Genomic DNA, 20,020 nt, shown 5'->3' with positions numbered 1-20,020 from the left:
TTGGCTGCAATCTTCCCACTCCTTGCGATGATCTTAATTCTGAAATTGCAGATCAGGTAATTGTCGTACACTTTTTTTGATCTTCGCCTTTTTTCTGTGCAATACGAATAATTGTGGACAATTCGCCTTCTTAAGAAGTCAAGCCCCAGCAAAACCGGGCATTAGGGTGGATTTTTTCTTTTCTTCCTCTTTCTCTCTCTCCTCCCAGTCTCGTATCGGCCATCCTTCTAGGGGTCTCTGCAGAGGACACATAACTAGCAATGCCTAAGGGTACGGAGCTCCCTCTCGTCGTTCGGAGTGTGTAGTAGGGTGTTGCTGCGCGATATCGCGGATGGATGCTAGATGGATCGGAATGTCTGTGATCGAAATGTCTGTTGGCCGAACGCGAATCCTGATTCAATTTGCTATGATTATGGAATGCAGAAACTAAGAAGGCCCCCGCCGCCACTAAGGCCGCCCCCGCCAAGGCCGCTCCTGCCAAGAAGGCCGCCGCCCCCAAGAAGGACGTCGCCAAGGCCGCCCCTAAGAAGGACAAGGTCAACCGCGCCGCCAAGAGGGCCGCTGCCCCCGCCGACAAGAAGGCCGACAGCGCCGTCGCCAAGAAGACCACCGGCCAGGCTGCCCAGGCTAGGTCCAAGGCCCTCAAGCTCCAGAAGACCATCAAGAAGGGCGCCACCAAGCGTGTCCGCAAGGTCAGGACGAACGTGCACTTCTTCCGCCCGAAGACTCTCCGCCTTCCCCGCAACCCCAAGTACCCCAGGAGGTCGGTTCCCCGCACGAACAAGCTCGACCAGTTCCGCGTCCTCAGGCACCCCTTGACCACCGAGAGCGCCATGAAGAAGATTGAGGACAACAACACTCTCGTCTTCATCGTCGACCTCAAGGCCAACAAGCGTCAGATCAAGGACGCCGTGAAGAAGATGTACGACATCACCGCCGAGAAGGTCAACACCCTCGTGAGGCCCGACGGCAAGAAGAAGGCTTACGTCCGCCTCACCGGTGACTTTGACGCCCTTGACATTGCTAACAGGATCGGTATCATCTAAGCCTGTTGCCCTCTGCCCCCAAATAAACATGTGAAAACTCTTCTTCTTGAGTGGAGGAGGAAGCCAAAGCATAGCGCATCGCAATTCTTCCTCTTTACATTTGCCATTTCTCTTGGTCGAATGGATTACGGTAGCCCTCTTCTCGCTGTCGTACCTCCAAGCCCCCACACTGGGCCTAGCGTCGAGCGCTTGGACGTTGTCGCTGCCGTCCTGAATGCCTTCACAACAATAGGCCAGCATAGTGTCGCAGGACGCACTTGATAGCTCATAGAGTAGTTCTGCTAGTGTGGTTGCAGCACAAGGGCACCGGCTCGCCAGCTTCGTTGGGGACATGCAATGGGGCTGCCCTCCTGACTCGCTACTGAAGGGTTGTCCCTCCTGGCGGCCACCCACAGCCTCATTTGCGAACACCATCAGGCCATTGGACAGGAGGAAAGGTTCGTACTTAGCGCGCAGGGCGGGTATCTGAACCTGACAAGCACTCGTGTAGCTTACAAGGTCCCTGTACAGTGATCCCACGCATTCTGCAAGTAATTGCGCGTTAGAACGGCACACAGACATCCTGATAAGACGGACCCGGCCTGGGGTGTTGCGCATGCTTCGTTGGTGGTGACGAGCACAGCGAACCTTTTCACACAAACTGTGAAAGGCGAACGCAAATTGGACACGATGAGGATCCAACATCCTAGGAGGCAAAAGAGGTGCGTTGACCGGGAATCGAACCCGGGTCTAGTGCTTGGAAGGCACCAATGCTGCCACTATACCACCAACGCTTCACTGTTTCGTTCTCATCCCAGACGTGACTGAAGAATCGAGGCGTGCATGCACTGCACTGGTCCATTTTCTCTGGGACTGGGGTAGTACAATCCAAAAAAGAAATTTAGCAAATCAACCATAGGATTGTGAGCTTTGCATCAACTGAAAGAAGTGCAAAAGAGACAAGTCACCCAACAAGCCCAACATGCCATAGGAACAAACCTCCAGAATGCTGTGCAGCTGTCCTGATGACTGTGCTGGAAATGGGAGTCTTGGTTCATCACATATGGATTTTGGTGTCACCTGCTGTGGTGTGGCAGGCTGGTTTTGGGTGTTTATTGGGTGCCCACTTACCACCTGTGGTATATATGTATGCACTGGTTTTGGTGTCACACCTGGGTGCTCAACAGTCGTTGCCCCTTAGAGCTACTCACCTCACCAGGCACGTATCAGCTCGCGTGGCCCAATGGAAAGGCGTCCGCCTCCTAAGCGGAAGATTGTGGGTTCGATCCCCACCGTGAGCGAGCTTGATCTTCTTTTGGCGTCGTCTCTTTTTTCCCCCCCTGGTGGGATGATTCTCCTCGAGGGAGCGCTGCTGTTGGTTGGGAACTGCGGGTGGGGCGCTTGCAACGTTGCATTTGGCCTCCCTTTGGGTTCGGTGCTCCAGTGCAAAGCTCAGTTGTCGTCGCCGTTTTATTTGGAGACTTGCATTCCCACAACATCACTCCCACTCGGTAGTGGCGGGCGGCTTGGGCGTGAGGTCGTAGGCCACACGTGCTACGCCCGGGACGAGAAGCAGGCGCTTCGCCATCAGCTCCACAACGGCTTCAGGAATGTCCACGCCCGGCTGGGCCACATGTCCGGTCATGAAGTCGTTCGTGATCAGAGTGCGGATTACGATCGACCGATGACCCTACGCTCACAATTTGCATCAGCTGCCAGAAGCGCGCCGTGTGTGTCGTGTGAAGAGGCCGTACCACAGGCTCATCCATGGGCAGCGGGATTAGAACCACAGGCACTTGGCTGATCTTGCGCATGAGGTCGTGGTTGGCGAGCTCTTCGTTCACCACGGCGTCAGCCTCGCGCAGTTGGTCCAGCACGTCGGGCGTAAGGTGGGTGGGCGTGATCACGGGCTCCTCTGACGACGGCCTACGCATTACCATGAAATTGAGAATGAGGTAACAACATGTGGACCCGGAGGGAAAACATACTTCGCGCCAAACATGAGCACCACGCGGTTGACGCCATGCACGTAGCGGGGAATGATGGCGGCGAGGAACGCGAGGTCTCCCCAGGGAATGCTCTTCTGGTCGTTGCCCTTCTTGTCACCCGAACCACCTTCGTGGAAAAGGGCGACCGGATGCGAGTAGGAGCGTCCATCGCCTTGCACGCCCACCTGTCGGCCAAGAGGTGGTCAGCAACGCTCGTGTGTGTGTGTGTGTGTGTGTGTCGTGTGTGTGTCGTGCGACGAGCCGAGGGTAGGGTACCGATTGGATGGGAAGCACCATGCCCTTGATGTCGCCGCGGGCCGCAATGTCGCGCAGTCGCTCGGCGTCCTTGGCCTGCCTCGGGAGGGCGCGGGTGATCATCCCCTGCACGCTGCTGTCCGACGGAAGTTTGTCGAACTCGAGGATGGCCTGGAGCATGCTCTTCGCCTTATTCCACTCCTCATCTGCCCCATCTCCAATCAGTAACACGCTTCATCATGCAACACGACGCACGACACGCACGACACGCACGGCGCGCATGGAAAGCAGCTCACCGGTTCCGATGTAGGGCTTCTCGGTGCAGAGGATGCGCACGGCGAGGCCGGGTCCGGGGAAAGGCTGGCGCCAGACCAAGGACTCGGGGAGGCCCAGCAGGGTGCCCAGCACGCGGACCTCGTCCTTGTGGTAGTCCTGAGTCCGTGGAAAATCAACACGTCAGTATTTCCAAACGCAAACGCAAACGCAAACGAGCAAAGGAGTTGGTACCTTGAGCGGCTCGACGACTCGGCCCTGATCGCGCAGACGGCGGACGAGGTGGGTGTCGTTGTGGTGGGTCTTGATCACGGCGGCCTTGCCCGACACCATGCCGGAGGCGCTCTCGATGAGGTCCGGCCGCAGCGTGCCCTGGGCGAGGATCACCTTGTCCACCGGCAGGTTGAGCCCGGCCACCGCCTCGTCGGCCACCGTCATGAACGTGTCGCCAATGATCTGTCGCTTCTCCTCCGGGTTCTGTACGAGTGTGTGACATCGCATCAGCAAAGCTTCTACACTGAAGTGTTGTGTGCGTGTGCGTGTGCGTGTGCGTGTCGTAGTCATTCGCTGCGGGGAATAAACGAACCACGGAGCTGTCGAGGCGCTTGCCGGTGCCCTTGGGCGGCGGCTGGGTGGCTGCGGCGAAGGTCTCGGCGGCGTTGACGACCTTCAGATCGACGTTGATCGCCTTGAGCGCTTCGACCACGCCCGTGCTCTCGTTCTTGCGCATGAAGCCGTGGTCCACGTGGAGGGCGGTGATGCGGTCGGCCGGCAGGGCGCGGTGGAGCAGCGCCACGAGCACGGACGAGTCCACGCCGCCGCTCACCAGCGCCAGCACGTGCTTGTCGTCGCCCGCGGCCTGTCGGATCTCGGCGATGGCCTTCTGCTGGCGGTCCTCCACCGTGAAGCTCTGCGCCACGCCGGCGATGCCCACCACAAAGTTCTCCAGTATGCGCCGCCCGTTCTCGGTCAGGTCCACTGCACCGCGTCAACGTGAGCACGACACGACACGACACGACACGACACGACACGACACAGACCGACACATGCAACACGGCACGACACACGCATGACAGCCACGCACCTTCGGGGTGGAACTGGAGGCCGTAGAGCTTGCGCTCGACGGACTGGATGCCGGCCACGATGCCGCCGGAGCGGGCGATGACCTGGAACCCGGGCGCCACGCCGGCCTCGTCCAGCGAGTCGCCGTGGGTGAGCAGCACCTTCTCCTCGGCCTGCAGGCCGGCGAAAAGCGGCGAGGTGGTGTCGATCTCGATGGTGAACTGGCCGTCCTCGCGCGCCTCCTTCTTTTCCACCTTGCCCTTGAAGATGTGGTTCATCAGCTGCATGCCGTAGCAGATGCCCAAAATCGGAGGTCTGTAAGACGAAGAATCATCAAACTCGTAGACAAACAGGCGAGGATCGTAGGCCGGAGCGGTGGGCGAGTAGACGCTGTCGGGGCCACCGGAGATTACGATGGCCTTGAAGTGCGCCAATCTTTCGACCGGGGTGTCGAGCGGCAGCAGCACCGTGGCGATGTTGAGCTCGCGCAGGCGTCGATCGATGAGCTTGCCGTACTGCGATCCAGCGTCGAGGATGGCCACCACCTCGCCGTGCACACCCTCCTGCAGTGCGATCGGTTGTTGCATCTTCACAGATTTCTTTCCACAGATTAATCTCTAGAGTTTGCGGTGGCGGTGTGAACGGCGTGGGGTGTCCCCAAAAAGACTCAGCTCGGAGGCGCGGCAGACAAGACCGCAGCCGGAACCTCCGCCGGAGCCAATAGCCTACGGTCCACAAACTGTGCGTACGGACTTCAACGAAAGGTGAGACAGTCATCAGCAACAAGCCAGCACAACACGAACGCAAAGGCGACTCCCTACCGTCGATAAGGCTGGGCAGGTGGCTGCATCAGGTCGGACAAAGAAAGCTAGATCGAGAGCAGCGGGTGTGGCAGGATCACGAAAACCAGCAATCAGCTCGCGTGGCCCAATGGAAAGGCGTCCGCCTCCTAAGCGGAAGATTGTGGGTTCGATCCCCACCGTGAGCGAGCCTGATCTTCTTTTGGCGTCGTCTACGTGCAGCGACGGGCTGGGTGCGTGTTTGTGCGTGAGGGGGACGGCGCGGCGAAACAGTGAAGCGTTGGTGGTATAGTGGCAGCATTGGTGCCTTCCAAGCACTAGACCCGGGTTCGATTCCCGGTCAACGCAACTCTTTTGTCTCATCTTCTGGTTGGTTCCCTGACCCTGCTCCCCACACACTGGGGTTTGGCCAGTAATGGTAATAGTAGCAGAGTTAAATGTTGTGTAGGCAATTGGTCATAGATAGCAGAAGACATCAGGAGTGCAGCTAATCAAGATTCCATGCATCTCAAGCCATAAGCAGTAATCCTCATTCCCAGGCCCACCAGATGAGTAGAGGTACTTGAGGTATAAGTCAATGATTCTATTAGCCACCCAGGTGTTGGGCTGTTTTCAAGATTCTTCTGTACAGATTTGTTGTTTTTGGCCTTATGAAAAAGGTACAGTGTCCCCTGTTCATGAATGTTCTTGGCAGTCTCCTTTGATGGTATTGGTGGTCTTCAGCAGTCTTGGTGGGCTTGCCAGTCTCCTTCACCAGTATTGTGATGAACCAAGTGTTCATGAAATAGGGGCAGTGACCCTCTTTGCTTAGCACAAAAATCAACTATCTGTACATAAAAGGCCACCATTTGGCTGTTTTTCATGAGGTTGGTGCATTTTTAAGGTCTTTTCTTGCATTTTCTACACATTTTCCGTTCACATTCCTCAGATTTTGTTACTGATGACGCCATTCTGTTTCTGGAGGGTGCAGATACTGGTGTTACAGCCTGACAATCTGTACATGCTGCCCAATAGTTAGTGAAAAAGAGTTGCTGACACTTTTTTGTGAACACTTGGTTGATGGTCTTGGTCTCCTATCAACAATCAACAGAATAGGTGGTCTGGGTGGTCTTGGAGGTCTATCAGACTGGCAAGAGGGAGTGTGGTTGGTGTGATGGCAGTTGGCATGAGGGTGGTGTCACAGTTACAAACACAACCACCAGGATCCAAACTGTGACTGTGCCCAGAGGTGCAGGTTTTATCCTACCACAACAATAATAACCAACTTGTTGCCCATTTTTTCTTTGGACAATGGCTTTTCTGATGACAGCAGGGTGAGGCAGGCAACCACAGGATCCTAGGAGACAAAAGAGTTGCGTTGACCGGGAATCGAACCCGGGTCTAGTGCTTGGAAGGCACCAATGCTGCCACTATACCACCAACGCTTCACTGTTTCGCCGCGCCGTCCCCCTCACGCACAAACACGCACCCAGCCCGTCGCTGCACGTAGACGACGCCAAAAGAAGATCAGGCTCGCTCACGGTGGGGATCGAACCCACAATCTTCCGCTTAGGAGGCGGACGCCTTTCCATTGGGCCACGCGAGCTGATTGCTGGTTTTCGTGATCCTGCCACACCCGCTGCTCTCCACCGCAGGCAAGCCAACTTTTCGTGCCTTCCCAGCCCCCTGTGGCACACTGTCTGGTATCTGGAATACATTGCGGACAACGATCTTACAGTTCGAGCATGAGGAGGTGTCTCTCGTCTTCGGAGCTGAGAGCGACGATTGCGCGGCGTTCCTTCATTCGCTTCCAGCAGCGCCATACGCTGAGGCCCAGCAGCAGAAGCAGGACCAACAGCACGATGAACCCGGCGATGCCGACGCACAGACCCACGATCAGCGACTTGGGATCGTAGTCGGCGTCCTTCTTGGGTGATGGCGACGGAGTCGGTGTGACTGATACGGAAGGCGAGGAAGTGCGCGAAGGCGTTGCAGTGGCGGAGATGGAAGGAGCAGCCGAGCGCGAAGGTGTGGGTGAGAGGGACGGCGACGCCGAGCGGGTCGCCGAAGCAGTAGGCGTCGGCGAACCCGATGGTGTGACCGAAGCGGAGGGCGATGAAGAAGGCGCAGGCGAGCGCGACGGTGTGATCGAAACGGAAGGCGAAGAAGATGGTGTCGGTGACGATGATGGAGAGGTCGAGGGCGAAGGGGTTGGGGTGAGGGAGGGAGTGGATGAAGGGGAGCGAGTCGGAGACGGCGAGCGTGAAGCTGAGGGCGAGGGCGACGGCGACGGCGACGGGAACATGGGCACGCCCGCCACCACCTTCAAGAAGGCGACGTCCGGCTGCAGGGCGATATCCCACGTCAGGCCTTGATCGGTCGACGACGCAATAACGCCCATCCCCAACGACGAGCCCACGGCCACCACCACCGCGCTCCCGCTCAGGCGGCTCACTTCGATGTCCGCCCACGCCGTGTCCGCCGGCGCTGTGGTAATGAGCTTGGTCCACGTGGAGCCATCGGCGGTGCGCCACAGCGAGCCGTCGGCGGCGGCCAGAACCCACGTGGTGCTGGAGAGCAGCGCCATGCCCGCGATCTGGGTCGACGACGACGTCATGGCAGGCGGCGTAACCGCGCTCCACTTGTCGCCTCCGTTGATGGAAACGTACATGATGGCCCCACCGCCCAGCAGCGCGCGACCCGTCACCACCGCGACGGACGTGTTGAATACTGCCACCCGATTATACACTCGCGTCGCCGAATCCACCTGCTTCCACGTTTGACCACCATCTGTCGTCCTGAAGATGAGCCCGCCCACGCCTGCACACCACACACACACACACACACATCGCACAATGGCGCAGCGGGTCAGCCACAGACGCTGTTGTGCGGCGCCCATCCGCACACTAAGCTTGACAACAAAACGATCATTGATCACACGCCAGATGGGAGGGAGGAACGAACACGCATAGCCCGTGGCCGACCCAGGAACGAAGGTCAACGAGCCGTTGGTGTAGAGGGTGTGCGTGCTCGTGTTCAGGGACTTCCACTCGCCGCCGCCGTTGGTCGAGGTGAAGAACCGCACCTCGTTCGGGAAAATGACACCACTGCCCACCTTCACGCCCAGCGCGATCACCCTGCCGCTGGTGCTGCCATCGCCATCGACGTAGGCCACATCGGAGAGCGTTGTGTCGCCCGAAGCGAGCGTGCGCTCGAACTGGGAGTCGCCGAGGGACGAGGTGAGCGCCGCGAGCGCTTGTGGCCCGAGCACGACGGCGGCGGAGGTCGGCGCAGACGAACTGACGCTCGGGCCGATGGCCAGCGCGGCCGCGGAGCCGTTGAGAAGGGCGGCGTTCGGGACGGGGATGATGGCGTAGGGTTCTTTTTCGAGTGTGGCCGCACTGGCGAAGAGCCAGACCGACGATGCGGGGGTGGTGGGCGCGGACCCTTGCTGGGCCGAGAGCGCCAGCAGGGAAAATCCAGCCAGGGGCGCCCCAGACGCCCGCGCCGGTGTGCCGCAGGCCCCGCACGCGATGAGCGCGAAGACCACAACGAGAGCCGACAGGTCTCTCATGTCGGGGGCGAAAATTAAGGAAAAAAAACGAAACTAAAAAACGAAAACGAAAAGGCAAACGAGAAAGCGAAGGAGAAAAGAACGAAGCCCAGAGAGAAAAGCGCTCGGGTAAAACCGGGCGGGGAAAATGGAACTTCGGGGGTGTCCAGTAGGGCGTTTCGATTGACGCACGATCCTCAACGATCGCCTCGTGGTCACGTTCTTGGGTACACCGGGCGCGTGACGCCGAAAACTGCTCTGAAACTGGTGGAACGCGTGCAATAGGGGTCGTCTCAAGAAATCTCCATGGCAGATTTTCGTGGTTGCTCCTGATTTCGGGAATACAAACCGGGCGAAATCCAGGTTTGGTAACCGCTGCCGGTGAGGCGCGCGCCATTGCTGTGTGGCGACAGAGCTGTGCGGGCGAACACACGAGAAGCACCACTAACACCATCCTCCATAAGACGAGACAAACAACCGACGTCGAAGTGCCATCATCAGCGGACAGACCACGGAAAGGCAGCGTTTAGAGTGAGTGCCTCCCCTCTTCTTCCCCTGACCCTCCTTCGTGGTTTTCACCGCCCTGTCGTTATCTGCTTTACCCAACACCATGAACGGTTGGTGACGCTTTGACGTCTATCCCTCGCTCGGCGTATAAAAGCTGAACGTTCACAACACGGTGAGCTCACCACACTTTCACTTCCACCGACACCATCACCACGCTCAGGAGAAGAAGAAGAGTACCGACAACAGAGCAGCATGTTGAGCACGCCCATGAGCATGTCGATGGACACCACCAGCAAACACTACACCGCTACGTCCAGCGAGAACACGGCGCCAGATCAGGAGGCTGTCGACCTCTCCCTCTACGAGGCCGCCAAGGACGGCGACCTGCACGCCGCCTTCGTCGCCATCCAGAAGGGAGCAGACCTAGGCTCGCAGCACGACATCGTACGCCACGCCCCTTACTTGTTTCTGTGCCCACGCGTGCGACAAATGTGTCGACAACAATTTTGCACGCATTCTTTGTGCGTTCGTCCTGTTATCACCGGTCATTTCGCGCGTGTTGTGGGTGATGTGAGGCATGCGCGTGAGGCCATCGCTTCGGTTACAGGAAACAAAAGGGCTAACCTTGCTCTGTTGCGCCTTGCGTGACGACTCTCACGAGCAGAGAAAGGAAACGGCTCTTCATGTAGCAGCGTATGCCGGCCACAAGGACATGGTCGTCTTCCTCGTGCAAGTGGGTGCCAACATCGACTGCCAAACAGTACGTCTCATGTCAATCCTGCGCTTGGTTGGTTGGCCGTTGCTGATAACAGTTTCTTCTTCGCTGCTTCGTTTTGAACATTGTGTTTTGTCTCCACAGCGACTGGGACGGGTACACCGCCGCCTCTTACCTCCTTGGTAGCCTTTGGCCATTCATCTCACTTCTTGTTTTCCTTCTTGCAGACTGCTCTCCATCTCGCCACGCTGTCCATTCAGCTCCAGAACAGAGCCGAGATTGCGACGTTTCTTCTCTCCAGCGGCGCCAACCGATCACTAAGAGACGTAAGCAAACCTCCCGGCCTCCGTCGCTGCCTCGTTACGTGTGAACTCACTTTCCTTTTCTTCCGTCACAACCGTAGCTGGACGGCAAGACGGCGCGAGACTACGCCCTCGAAGAAGGCCAGTTCGACCTGGCCGATCTGATGGACAGGCACGAGGCCGCGCCCGCGATGCAGCCCATCCCCGCCTCGGCCATTGTGCCCGCTCTGGTACACGCCGCGGCATCCCTGCACACGAAGATTCCTGCCGCGTCGAAGCGTGACATGGACGGCGTCGTGCGGAGTGTATGACACGAGCGAGCGGAACGAGACGTAAAATAGGAAGAGGGGACGACGAGTCGAGAGACGGAGCGAAGAGGAAAGTGGTGAGAAGAGATCTGGCCCTTTGCCTTTAGAGACACGTGAGGAGAGACTTGTTCGAGTTTGGTGGAGGACGGGCCGCGTTTACGGCAACGGGTGTAAATACAACTCTGGCTTGCTTCAGGCATGCACACAGGATGATTGCCACTGTGTTGCCCAAGCAGAACATTTACACCACTCTCTTCTTGAGTCCTGAGGTGCTTGTCTGCGAGGCTTTTTGACCCGTCTCGTCAGAAGAAAAGAAGAAGTGATGAAAAAATCGTTTTCCTTGTTTCTCTGTTGTCGGTTGATTATGTACAGCAAGGGTAAGATGAGGATGAGGAGCGCTTAGAGTTGCTGCTTGGCGGGACCGGGCTGGCTGCCCTTGGCCGCGGCCTGCCTCTCCTTCTGCTGGTGAACGGGGACAGGGGCGGGAACACCCGGCTTCAAGGTCGATTCGGCAGGGGGCTGGAGAGGAACGAAGAGGACGTAGGGGGCACCGTCGGCGATGCGCAGGTACGAGTTGGGCTGGCCACCCTTCTTCAGGAGAAAGTAGCTCGCGGGTCCGCGGGTCAGAGGCACATGCTCTGGCAGATCGTTGGTGTTCTCCACCTCTTCGAGCGTTAGATCTCCAGCTCCACCACCCCTTGCGCGCAGGCCTTCCTCGAGCGCCTTGACCGCATCGGGCGCGATCGTCAATCCGCCCTTGAATAGGGAGAACATGCTCTTGCTATCGAAGGACTGCTCGCCCCTGGCCTGGTCGCCGGTGGAGATGACGTCGAGGAGGTTGTCGATTACGCCCTCGGCCCTGGCCGCAGTGGGCGGGGGAGCACCGGATCCCTCCTTCTCGATGGCGTTGGTCTGTCCCTCGCGAGGCGTGTTGGAGACGGGCACCTTCTTGGCGATGATAGCTTCTACTTGCTCGTTGGAGGCCATGAGTGCGAGAGGATCTTCTAGTTCTGCGTTGGATGCTGCTGGGTACGCGAAAAGCGTGGTGTCGTTGTGGCTGGCGAAAGGTGCAGAGGCAAGCGCTGTTACAGTAGTGGTGAGTAAAATCAAGAAGAGGTACAAGGTGGGCTGGGCCACGACGCTGCTCGTTCGCTGCATCGTGCAAGAGAGTATGAGTGCACTGCACCAGTTTTCGATCACTTTTCTTTGGCATGGCCTCGGACCCAACGGCCGACAACCAACCAGGAGGCACGATCTGCCGCCCAGCCCGTTGGGTGGTGAACCACCTCACCAGCATCAGGGGTTCACAAAGCAGGGCCGGTTAGCTTAGTTGGTAGAGCGTGGTGCTAATAACGCCAAGGTCGTGGGTTCGATCCCCACACTGGCCAATTTTTATTGGCTGGGCGAGCAGGGTCCGAATGGTCCAGAGCCAGAACGCAACTGGGAGCCGCGATGCGACAAGTCCGCCTCATGGTGTAGTTGGCAGCATATAGGTTTCTGGTACCTGGGACCCCAGTTCAAATCTGGGTGGGGCGACATCTTCTTTTTATCCTGCGCTGCGGTAATTTGGTTAGTCAGCACGAGAGGGCTAGAGTAGTTCGTGTTCAGTGCGGAGCGAAAAGGATGCAGCCCGTCGCTCTCGTCTGTCTAATCCTAGCGCTTGCTGTTGTGGCCGTTGCCGCTCGGCCCCAGGCTCTGCCCTCGCCCCCAGTTCGCCACGTGCACTTTGTCGATGCAACCCCCGACCACCGCAAGTACCGTCCCCCCTTCTTTTTTTCCAAGCGCCAGCACTCATTCCTCTCCGTGCACGGTCGTTTCCACAGTTTCCTCTTTCGGGGCGGTGACCCTAACGTCGGCCGTCATGGCGCGTTCGACTATGACGCCCTCACCAAGTCGATCCAGCTGGCTGCCGAGCGTGTCAACGTAGCTCTCCCGCCCAAGTTCTACCTCATCGACATCAAGTACCTTCACCCCCGCGCCAGCCACACAGTTAACTTCGTTTGGGGAACGTCCATCCGTGAGTTGAACCTGGTCGCCTGCTGATTCGCTCCGTCGCCTTTGCTTCTGCAGCTTGACGAACCTGGAGGCCGATGGCGATGCGCACAGAACCATCGCCGAGTGGACCTTCTTCAACGCCAACCCGCACCTGGGCAAGTTCATCTTCTGGTGCGCCTGCCGCCACCCTGTTCTCCCATCTCCGTCGCACACACCGCTCACCGCTCACCGCTCACCAAACGCGATGATGTTCACACGCTTCCCAGGGAAACGCACGGCACGAGGGACAACGCCAGCGACCCGCTGGTGCCGGCGAGCCTCAAGCAGTACATGATCGAAAACTTCAAGGTGTGGCAGGGCGACCAGCTCGTCACCAGGATGGAGGAGCTGCGCTCGATGCTCTACACCAACCGTGCGTCAACAGCGGTCGTGTTGTGTGTGTGTGTGTGTGTGTGGGTGTTTCTCACGATTGGCGGGTGGCGCAGTGACCCTGCCGGTCGTGCTGTACGGGCACTGCGACTGCGGCTGTGACAGGACCGGCGAGACCATGGGCGCCTACTACATGAAGTGGCTGAACTACTCCTGGGACCAGACCAACAGGCTCAATACCGAGTTCGCCGAGCGCCCCATGAGTACTCCTTCCTTGCCCTCTGAGCTCAGAGTCGAGAATGGCTCCTCACTCTTCACTCTTCTCTCTCGGTTGGTTCACAGTGTGCGAGGAGTACCTGGCCATGCAGTACTACTGCCTGTACCTCAACCACTCCGAGGGCAGGAAGCTCAACTGCCTCACCAACCACCCCTGCACGCCGTAAGCAGACATCAATAATAATTTATTATTCGTTTTTTCACCGTTCTGCTGGTCTATGAGGCGAAGCCAAGCCGGTGGAAGGCGGCGTTGATGAGGTCCATGCCCTCGTCGGGGTTCAACGAGGCGAGGGTGACGACCGAGGCGGTCGTCGAGACGGTGCTGCCCGTGGACTGATGCTTCTGGCTCGCCACGAACTGGAATCGGCAGGCCCCGGTGGCGCATCCCTCACACGAGTGCCGGTTGTCAGAGCGGCGCTGGCCAGGGGTGCGGGGCGGCGGGCCGATCGAGGTGACGCGCACCATGCGGCCGCATCGCTTGCAGTCCTGCTCGAGCTGGCCCTTGGCCTTGCAGTTGGTCCAGCGGTGCCCGCACGGGCAGTCGAACACGCCGCGACCGTGCTGCAACTCGACGGGAATGGCATCGTACCGGACCTTGCACTTGCGGCAGCACGAGACGAACTTGGGCGCGTAGACGATCTTCCACCAGGCCCGGTTGCACGATTGGCACCCGAACTGACGAAGCTCCCTGAACTGCTTCTGGTGTTGCTGCAGGTTTTGTGCCGTGAGTCGTCCTTGTTGAGGCTCCATGCTTTGTTGGCGGTATTGGTTGAGTTGTTGTGTTGTGTGGTTGAGTGTGAGTAGAATAGAACGTTACCCCAAGCTTCTTAGCTGCGCTGTTACGACCCCAAATAAATGTAGCAAAGCGTGGACATTGGCGGGCGGGAAATTGGCGTTATCTTTGGGCGAACGGCCAATCAGGATTCTTCCTCTTCTTCTTCCTCCTCCTCTTCGCGTTTCGTCTTCTTGCTGGCTCGTCGAGGTTTTCTGGGTTCCTTCGAGTTCCGCCTCTTCTTGCCGCCCGTGGACCCTCCGTCGCGTGGCATCGGTACCAGCACCCGCAGCTTGCCCTCCGTCACCAGCCGCGCCTTGGGTCCCACCTGCACCAACCAGCGACAATGACCACTGTCAACTAACAGTTTCGAGCGGCTTCAGCTTCACCCTCATACCGTTATCTTGGCCGTGACGCTGCTATAGGGACCCGTGAAGAAGGCGTCCTCGACTAGAATGCTATGAATCGTCATGTAGCGCACGATGCGCTCGGCGCGTTCCTTGTTCTGGCTCTTGCCTGGCGTATGTGTCGTGTGAGATGTTGGCTTACATTCGCGCGCCAGCTACAGCGAACGAACCTGAGGCGTAGGCCGAGATTTGATGGTGGTTCTTCTCCACCACGCTCTTGTTCTTGGACCCTCTGTAGACGTCCATCAGGTCGGTCATCGAGTGGCCTCGGCCCATCTCTCGCACTGGTCGTCGCAGAAAAACGTGGAGCAGTTTCAGCAAATGCACCAATACATTACACACACACACACACACAGGTACAGACAAGTGCACCTCGTACCTGCGGTGATGATATCCTGTGCTTCCTTCGTCACGTCGACGCTCTCGTACTCGTTCTCATTCTCGTTCAGGCAGTTGTCGCAGTTCTGTTGGCACTGCTCCTTCGTGAAGGTTTCTCCAAAGTACTAGGAAGAGAGGGTGTGGAGAAGAGCGTAAGCCAGACATAGAGCTACTGTGGAAAGAAGAAGAAGAAGAAGGGCGCGCTCACCTTGAGAAGCTGCACTCGGCGGCAGTCGCACATGTTTTCACAGAAGGCCACCAGCTGGAGGAGCTTCTCCACGTTCGTTCTCCGGCCTTCGGCGCCCACGTTCTCCGACACCAGCGCCTGCACCCTCCGCTTGTCGGTGTACCTGCGCACACACGTGTGTCAACGAGACCGGTGCAGCCAACGAAATCAACCAACCGATCCCATGTACAGCAGGAGGGGCGGAGGGGCGAACGTGTAGTAGAGCAAGCAATGCGAAGGCTGCCCGTCTCTCCCCGCGCGGCCCGACTCCTGCCCGCGCAGTCACACGCCATGGAATGTAAGGCACGCAGAACTCGGCGCGAGCACCTGATGCGCTGGCGCACCAACCTGGTAGTACTCCTCGATCGACTTGGGGATGGTCGTGTGAATGACGAAGCGCACGTTGGGCTTGTCAATGCCTGTGTCCAGCCCCAGGTTGTGAGTAGTTTGGTGAGACGAGGTTTGTCGGTCGCCAGCGGCAAGAGCGGGCGACGGGGGCGCACCGATGCCGAACGCCACCGTGGCGACCATGACGTGCACGCGTCCCTTCATCCACAGCTTGTGCCTTCGGTTCCGCTCCTGCTCGAGCAAGCTGGCGTGGTAGTACGTCGCCGACACTCCCCATTGATTCTAGGCGTAGTCATAGTCGCCGGCGCAGACGTGGCGATGATTAGCTATGCGCGTCGGACGGAGACAGGTGATGGGGGGAATGCCGGACGTACGGCGAGCTGCTCGGCCGTTCGCTCGCACTCGCTCCGGGAGAGACAGTAGATGATGCCCGTCGCGCCAGCGTAGTTGTTGGTGATGAACGCTGCCATGTCCTCCACCGATTTGTTGTTCTTGGCCCGCACCTCGTAGCGCAGGTTGTGGCGGTTGAAGCTCTGCGTGAAGAGGATGACGTTCTTCATGCCCATCCGGATCAGAACGTCCTGTCGCACTTTGTAGGTGGCCGTCGCCGTCATTGCCCAAGAGTTAAGGAGGAACACCACGCACACGACACACACGACACACGACACGACACACACGACACACAGAAAGAAGGTAGTAGAGGATATGAGCAAGGATGGGGACGTGAGGGAACGACTTGCGCAGAAGCTCTAGCCGCAAATAGTCCGGTCTGAAGTCGTGGCCCCATTGGGAAATGCAGTGAGCCTCGTCCACCACCACTCGCTGCACCGAAGGCCAGACCAGAATTGAATCTACAGTTTAGGGCGAGAACAGGTGGTGAGGACGGGTCATTGGCGAAGTACCTTCAGGTTCCCTTTGGCGTCCATTTTCTTCGCAGGCCACAAGGCAGCAGGCTGGTGGTGAGCAAAGAAGGTTTACGAGAGGGAAAGGGAGAAGCTGGGCCGGAGAGGAACCTGAAGCACTTCAATCAGGGAGCTACTCTGGGCCACTTTCTCTGGCGTTACGTAGAGAAGTTTCGTTGTGGGCTTGTCGCTTACCAAGTCTGCGCGCGCGCGCGCGCACACACACACACACACAACACACACACACACACAACACACACACACAACACACACAACACACACAAGGCCCATTTGGTGAGCGACACTCCCCTCTCAGGGAGAGGTTCATTAGAGGCAGAAGTGAGTTTTCACCTGCAACGATCGCCTTCGCTTCTGTCTTTGTTGACTCGGAGCTCAAGTAACGGGCGGGTACGTTCAAGTCACCGAGCGCAGTCACCTGGCCGTGTGGAGTGGTGTGGGGCGAGAATCAGTACACGAAGAAGATCTCCGCCCATGGGCGTGCAGACGGGGGGGGGAAGGGGGGAAGAGGGCGAAGTACTTGGTCATGGATGAGCGAGATGAGCGGAGCCACCACGAGCGTAGTCCCATCCTCGCAGACAGCAGGCAACTGATAACATAAGCTCTTTCCCGCTCCTGTGGGATGCAACACAAAACAATCTCTGGAGTAGGACACACACACACACACACACACACCAGACACACACCAGACACACACACACACACCATCAAACAACCATAAACAGTGTGATGAGAGAAAGCAGGCGAATGCGGTGAAACGAAGGAACGCGAACCTTCCGGCCATTGTGGCATTGATGATCTCTCGCTGGGACGTTCGGAATGCCGTGTTGTGGAAGACCTCGGTGTTGGCGAGGTTGATCGCCTCCTCCCACTCGAACGCCTTCTTCCACTCGTTGCCCGAGCTCTGACTCGAGGCACCCGCGTGGTACTCCTCGACCACTGTGTACGAACGGTGTGGTTAGTGAGCTTCTATGTGGTGTGTGCTGGAAGCCTGCCAGTCGTTATACGAGGAAGCACGAACCATTGGAAGCGGTCGGTGGTTCGTCTTCGTCGTCGATCTGGATCACTTCGGCGACGTCGGCCTGTCGACGAGAGGGATCAGCATTCCGTGCTCCCTTTGCTCACTCCCTCCTCTTCGAGGCGTCATACATACCCTAAGGTCAGCTTCGTGGGCCGCCTGCTCCTCGAGCCACAGCAGGGCTGCCAACTCGGCGTCGTCCCCTTCGTCGACGTGCGGCAATTGGTCCGCTTCTTCTTCGTCCTTGATCCTGCGCTTCGTTGACGGCAGTCCCTTCTCCCCTTGGTTGGCAAGGGCCAGCTCAAGTTTGGCCAAACGTGCGTCTTGCTGCGTCTTGGCGGCGAGTAGGACGTCGACTTGCTTCTTGAGTGCGGCCTTGTCCTCGCGCAGCTGTGCTACCGTCTTCTCCAGGACCTCCACTCTCGTTTCTAGGCTGGCGGGACCTTCGCGCTTCGCGGTTGCCACAGCCGGCAAGCCACCAGCTGGTGGAGAAGATGGGAGCGGTGCTACTTCGCCACGAGATTGTGCTATTGGCTTCGGTTTTTCTGGTGCCTCCTCTTGTGTGGACTTCCTCTTCTTGCTCGGCATTGGAGGAGCGAAGTCATCTTCGTCCTCAAGATCCACCCTCCACACCTCCATGACCCTGCAGGATTTGTTTTTGGATTTTGATTTCAATTTCTTTTTTTTTGCTTTTCCGTTTTGTTTTCGTTTTCGTTTCGATTCGATTCGATCCGTTTTGGTTCTCGCTTTCGTTTTATTTGTTAACCGCAGTCGTTCTTGGTCAATTCTGTGCTTATCCCACAAGCGGCTTGCATTGGCCGCCCACCAGTTGTCTAAACAGCTTCCAGCACACTCTTGTTGGGTGGGGAAGGATAAAGGTGCGCTGGTACCTCCTTCAAGGGTGATAAGAGGGTTGCAAAAATGCGTTCATGCTACTTCGACTTTACCCAACGCATCGCTGTAGCAGTGGGTCCGAATGCCCACGCATCATGCTTCCTTCGAAAACCAGTGGAGGCTTGGGATGCCCTCCCTCATAAATAACCATCACCCGCATCCTCCTTCACCAGAGGAGGGTACTTCCTACATACCCGCGCTCGCGGTCGGACATGCCCGCTGCATAATGGGACCTCCGCCCGCGGCCATCACACACCCGCGTGATGCGCCATCAACCACTCACCCAGGCCCTACACACTCCTGACCTTCCCCCCTTTTGCTTCGCCACCGAACAGTTGTCGTTCGACCACCTCCAACACCAGACTAGTCAGATGGGGTTGTCGGGCAGAAGGCAACAAGGCAAAGCTGGCGATCTTGGGACGCAGGCAGCACAGTTTTACATAACACAACATGTCTGTCTTCATTTCCTCCTGCAAGCACAGGCCGGTCCGTCACTATGGCCTCCGCGTCTTCTCATCCTTCGCCTCCTCCACATTCACAGTTTTTTCCGCATGCCTTGATGTCTTGCGCGTGAATGAACCTTCGTCATCACTGCGCAAACTTGTCCTCGTGCACGGTGATGATGCGCTGCTGGAAGTCGGTGTTGTCAAACATGCCTGCACGCAAGGACATCGCGTTGAGAGTGAGTGATGTTTGGTGCAGGTGAGGAGGAGGAGAAGAAGTGGCATACGGATAGCCTTCTGAGCGTCACCGGGACTCTCGAAGAGAACGGTGCCCTGGCCCTTGGACCTTCCAGTGGTGTCCAGCAGGACATCGGCTCTGATGATGTTGCCGGCCTGCCTGAACCGATCCTTCAGGTCCTGCCACGAGGTAGTGTAGGGCAGCTGGGGAAGGGGAGAGGGGGACGTCAGAACGTCATCACCAGAACGGGAACAAGCCATGACGCTAGTGCGTACGTTGCCGATGAAGACCTGACGCCCGCGAGCCGAAGGAGCCGGAGGCACGAAACCGCCACGACCCATACCAGGATGAGGATGAGGGTGAGGATGAGGGTGAGGGTTGAAGCCTCCACGGCCTCCACGGCCTCCACGGACCATACCTCGCCCCAGACCGCCGCCGCCGCGGGGCACGACTGCCGGCGTGAAGGCGCGCTCCTCTCGGTCCTAGGTGTGCGGCGAACGAGCAGTTGAGCAACAGCGCCACACGCAATTGTCCATACCCCCGAAAAAGAGGCGACCGTTTGTGGGGGGGGGGTAATACCTCGCGCACAAAGATGAGGCGCTCAGTTTCGTCGAGTTTGGTATCGTTCAGCGTCTTGATGGCATTCTGAGCTTCCTCGGGTGTGGAGTACTCGACGATTCTGCATCGATGCAAGCACGATCAGACCGCGGCACACTATGCATTTACAAGAGGGCGTCCGCCGCACCCGCATCCCTTGGAGCGGCCAGTCTCATCGATGAAGACATCAGCCCTCGTGACGTTGCCGGCCTTGCGCATGTGGTCCTTGAGGTCTTGCCACGATGTCTGCCAGGGCAGATTGCCGACGTAAACACGATTGGTAGGGCCAGCTGTGGCGGGCGCTCCATTCGTGGCGGCAGGGAAGCCACCGCCATTGAAGCCGCCCCCCATGCCCGCCCGACCACCACGCCG

General features: G+C 58.1%; 7 protein-coding genes and 1 pseudogene across 7 annotated transcripts; 3 read left to right on the top strand and 5 right to left on the bottom strand.

Annotated features, from left to right (window-relative positions):
• Positions 1–260: 260 nt before the first annotated feature.
• ACA1_164710 (ribosomal protein L23, putative) lies at positions 261–1,046 on the top strand (the record flags this gene model as incomplete). The annotated part of the gene is made up of 2 exons (XM_004337555.1): positions 261–270; positions 424–1,046. The coding sequence occupies 2 exons, from the start codon at positions 261–263 to the stop codon at positions 1,044–1,046; spliced, it is 633 nt and encodes a 210-aa protein (XP_004337603.1).
• A 1,477-nt stretch (positions 1,047–2,523) lies between these two features.
• ACA1_164700 (GMPS family protein) lies at positions 2,524–5,190 on the bottom strand (the record flags this gene model as incomplete). Its single annotated transcript, XM_004337554.1, has 8 exons — positions 2,524–2,715; positions 2,780–2,951; positions 3,014–3,198; positions 3,290–3,474; positions 3,565–3,700; positions 3,776–4,018; positions 4,128–4,519; positions 4,626–5,190. 8 exons carry the CDS (start codon positions 5,188–5,190, stop codon positions 2,524–2,526), a joined length of 2,070 nt encoding a protein of 689 aa, XP_004337602.1.
• Positions 5,191–7,114: 1,924 nt separating this feature from the next.
• Positions 7,115–8,956, bottom strand: ACA1_164690 (annotated as a pseudogene).
• Positions 8,957–9,694: 738 nt separating this feature from the next.
• Positions 9,695–10,770, top strand: ACA1_164680 (ankyrin repeat-containing protein; the record flags this gene model as incomplete). Its single annotated transcript, XM_004337553.1, has 5 exons — positions 9,695–9,886; positions 10,107–10,202; positions 10,302–10,313; positions 10,385–10,483; positions 10,561–10,770. 5 exons carry the CDS (start codon positions 9,695–9,697, stop codon positions 10,768–10,770), a joined length of 609 nt encoding a protein of 202 aa, XP_004337601.1.
• A 396-nt stretch (positions 10,771–11,166) lies between these two features.
• ACA1_164670 (uncharacterized protein) lies at positions 11,167–11,754 on the bottom strand (the record flags this gene model as incomplete). Its single annotated transcript, XM_004337552.1, has 1 exon — positions 11,167–11,754. The coding sequence occupies one exon, from the start codon at positions 11,752–11,754 to the stop codon at positions 11,167–11,169; it is 588 nt and encodes a 195-aa protein (XP_004337600.1).
• Positions 11,755–12,390: 636 nt separating this feature from the next.
• ACA1_164660 (protein tyrosine phosphatase, dual specificity, putative) lies at positions 12,391–13,744 on the top strand (the record flags this gene model as incomplete). Its single annotated transcript, XM_004337551.1, has 7 exons — positions 12,391–12,521; positions 12,591–12,728; positions 12,838–12,933; positions 13,029–13,174; positions 13,248–13,394; positions 13,474–13,570; positions 13,642–13,744. 7 exons carry the CDS (start codon positions 12,391–12,393, stop codon positions 13,742–13,744), a joined length of 858 nt encoding a protein of 285 aa, XP_004337599.1.
• A 580-nt stretch (positions 13,745–14,324) lies between these two features.
• On the bottom strand, positions 14,325–18,115 carry ACA1_164650 (ATPdependent DNA helicase, RecQ subfamily protein; the record flags this gene model as incomplete). The annotated part of the gene is made up of 15 exons (XM_004337550.1): positions 14,325–14,507; positions 14,577–14,695; positions 14,757–14,870; positions 14,966–15,089; positions 15,173–15,314; positions 15,381–15,460; positions 15,539–15,820; positions 15,913–16,119; positions 16,223–16,360; positions 16,441–16,491; positions 16,552–16,640; positions 17,012–17,073; positions 17,232–17,397; positions 17,480–17,540; positions 17,612–18,115. The coding sequence occupies 15 exons, from the start codon at positions 18,113–18,115 to the stop codon at positions 14,325–14,327; spliced, it is 2,322 nt and encodes a 773-aa protein (XP_004337598.1).
• Positions 18,116–18,958: 843 nt separating this feature from the next.
• ACA1_164640 (uncharacterized protein) lies at positions 18,959–19,999 on the bottom strand (the record flags this gene model as incomplete). The annotated part of the gene is made up of 6 exons (XM_004337549.1): positions 18,959–19,026; positions 19,101–19,254; positions 19,327–19,341; positions 19,395–19,502; positions 19,640–19,730; positions 19,797–19,999. The coding sequence occupies 6 exons, from the start codon at positions 19,997–19,999 to the stop codon at positions 18,959–18,961; spliced, it is 639 nt and encodes a 212-aa protein (XP_004337597.1).
• Between the last annotated feature and the right edge of the window lie 21 nt (positions 20,000–20,020).

Source organism: Acanthamoeba castellanii (genome assembly GCF_000313135.1).
Source record: "Acanthamoeba castellanii str. Neff unplaced genomic scaffold scf7180000084729, whole genome shotgun sequence".
Taxonomy (NCBI): Eukaryota; Discosea; order Longamoebia; family Acanthamoebidae; genus Acanthamoeba; species Acanthamoeba castellanii.
This window is presented reverse-complemented; position numbering and strand designations above follow the sequence as displayed.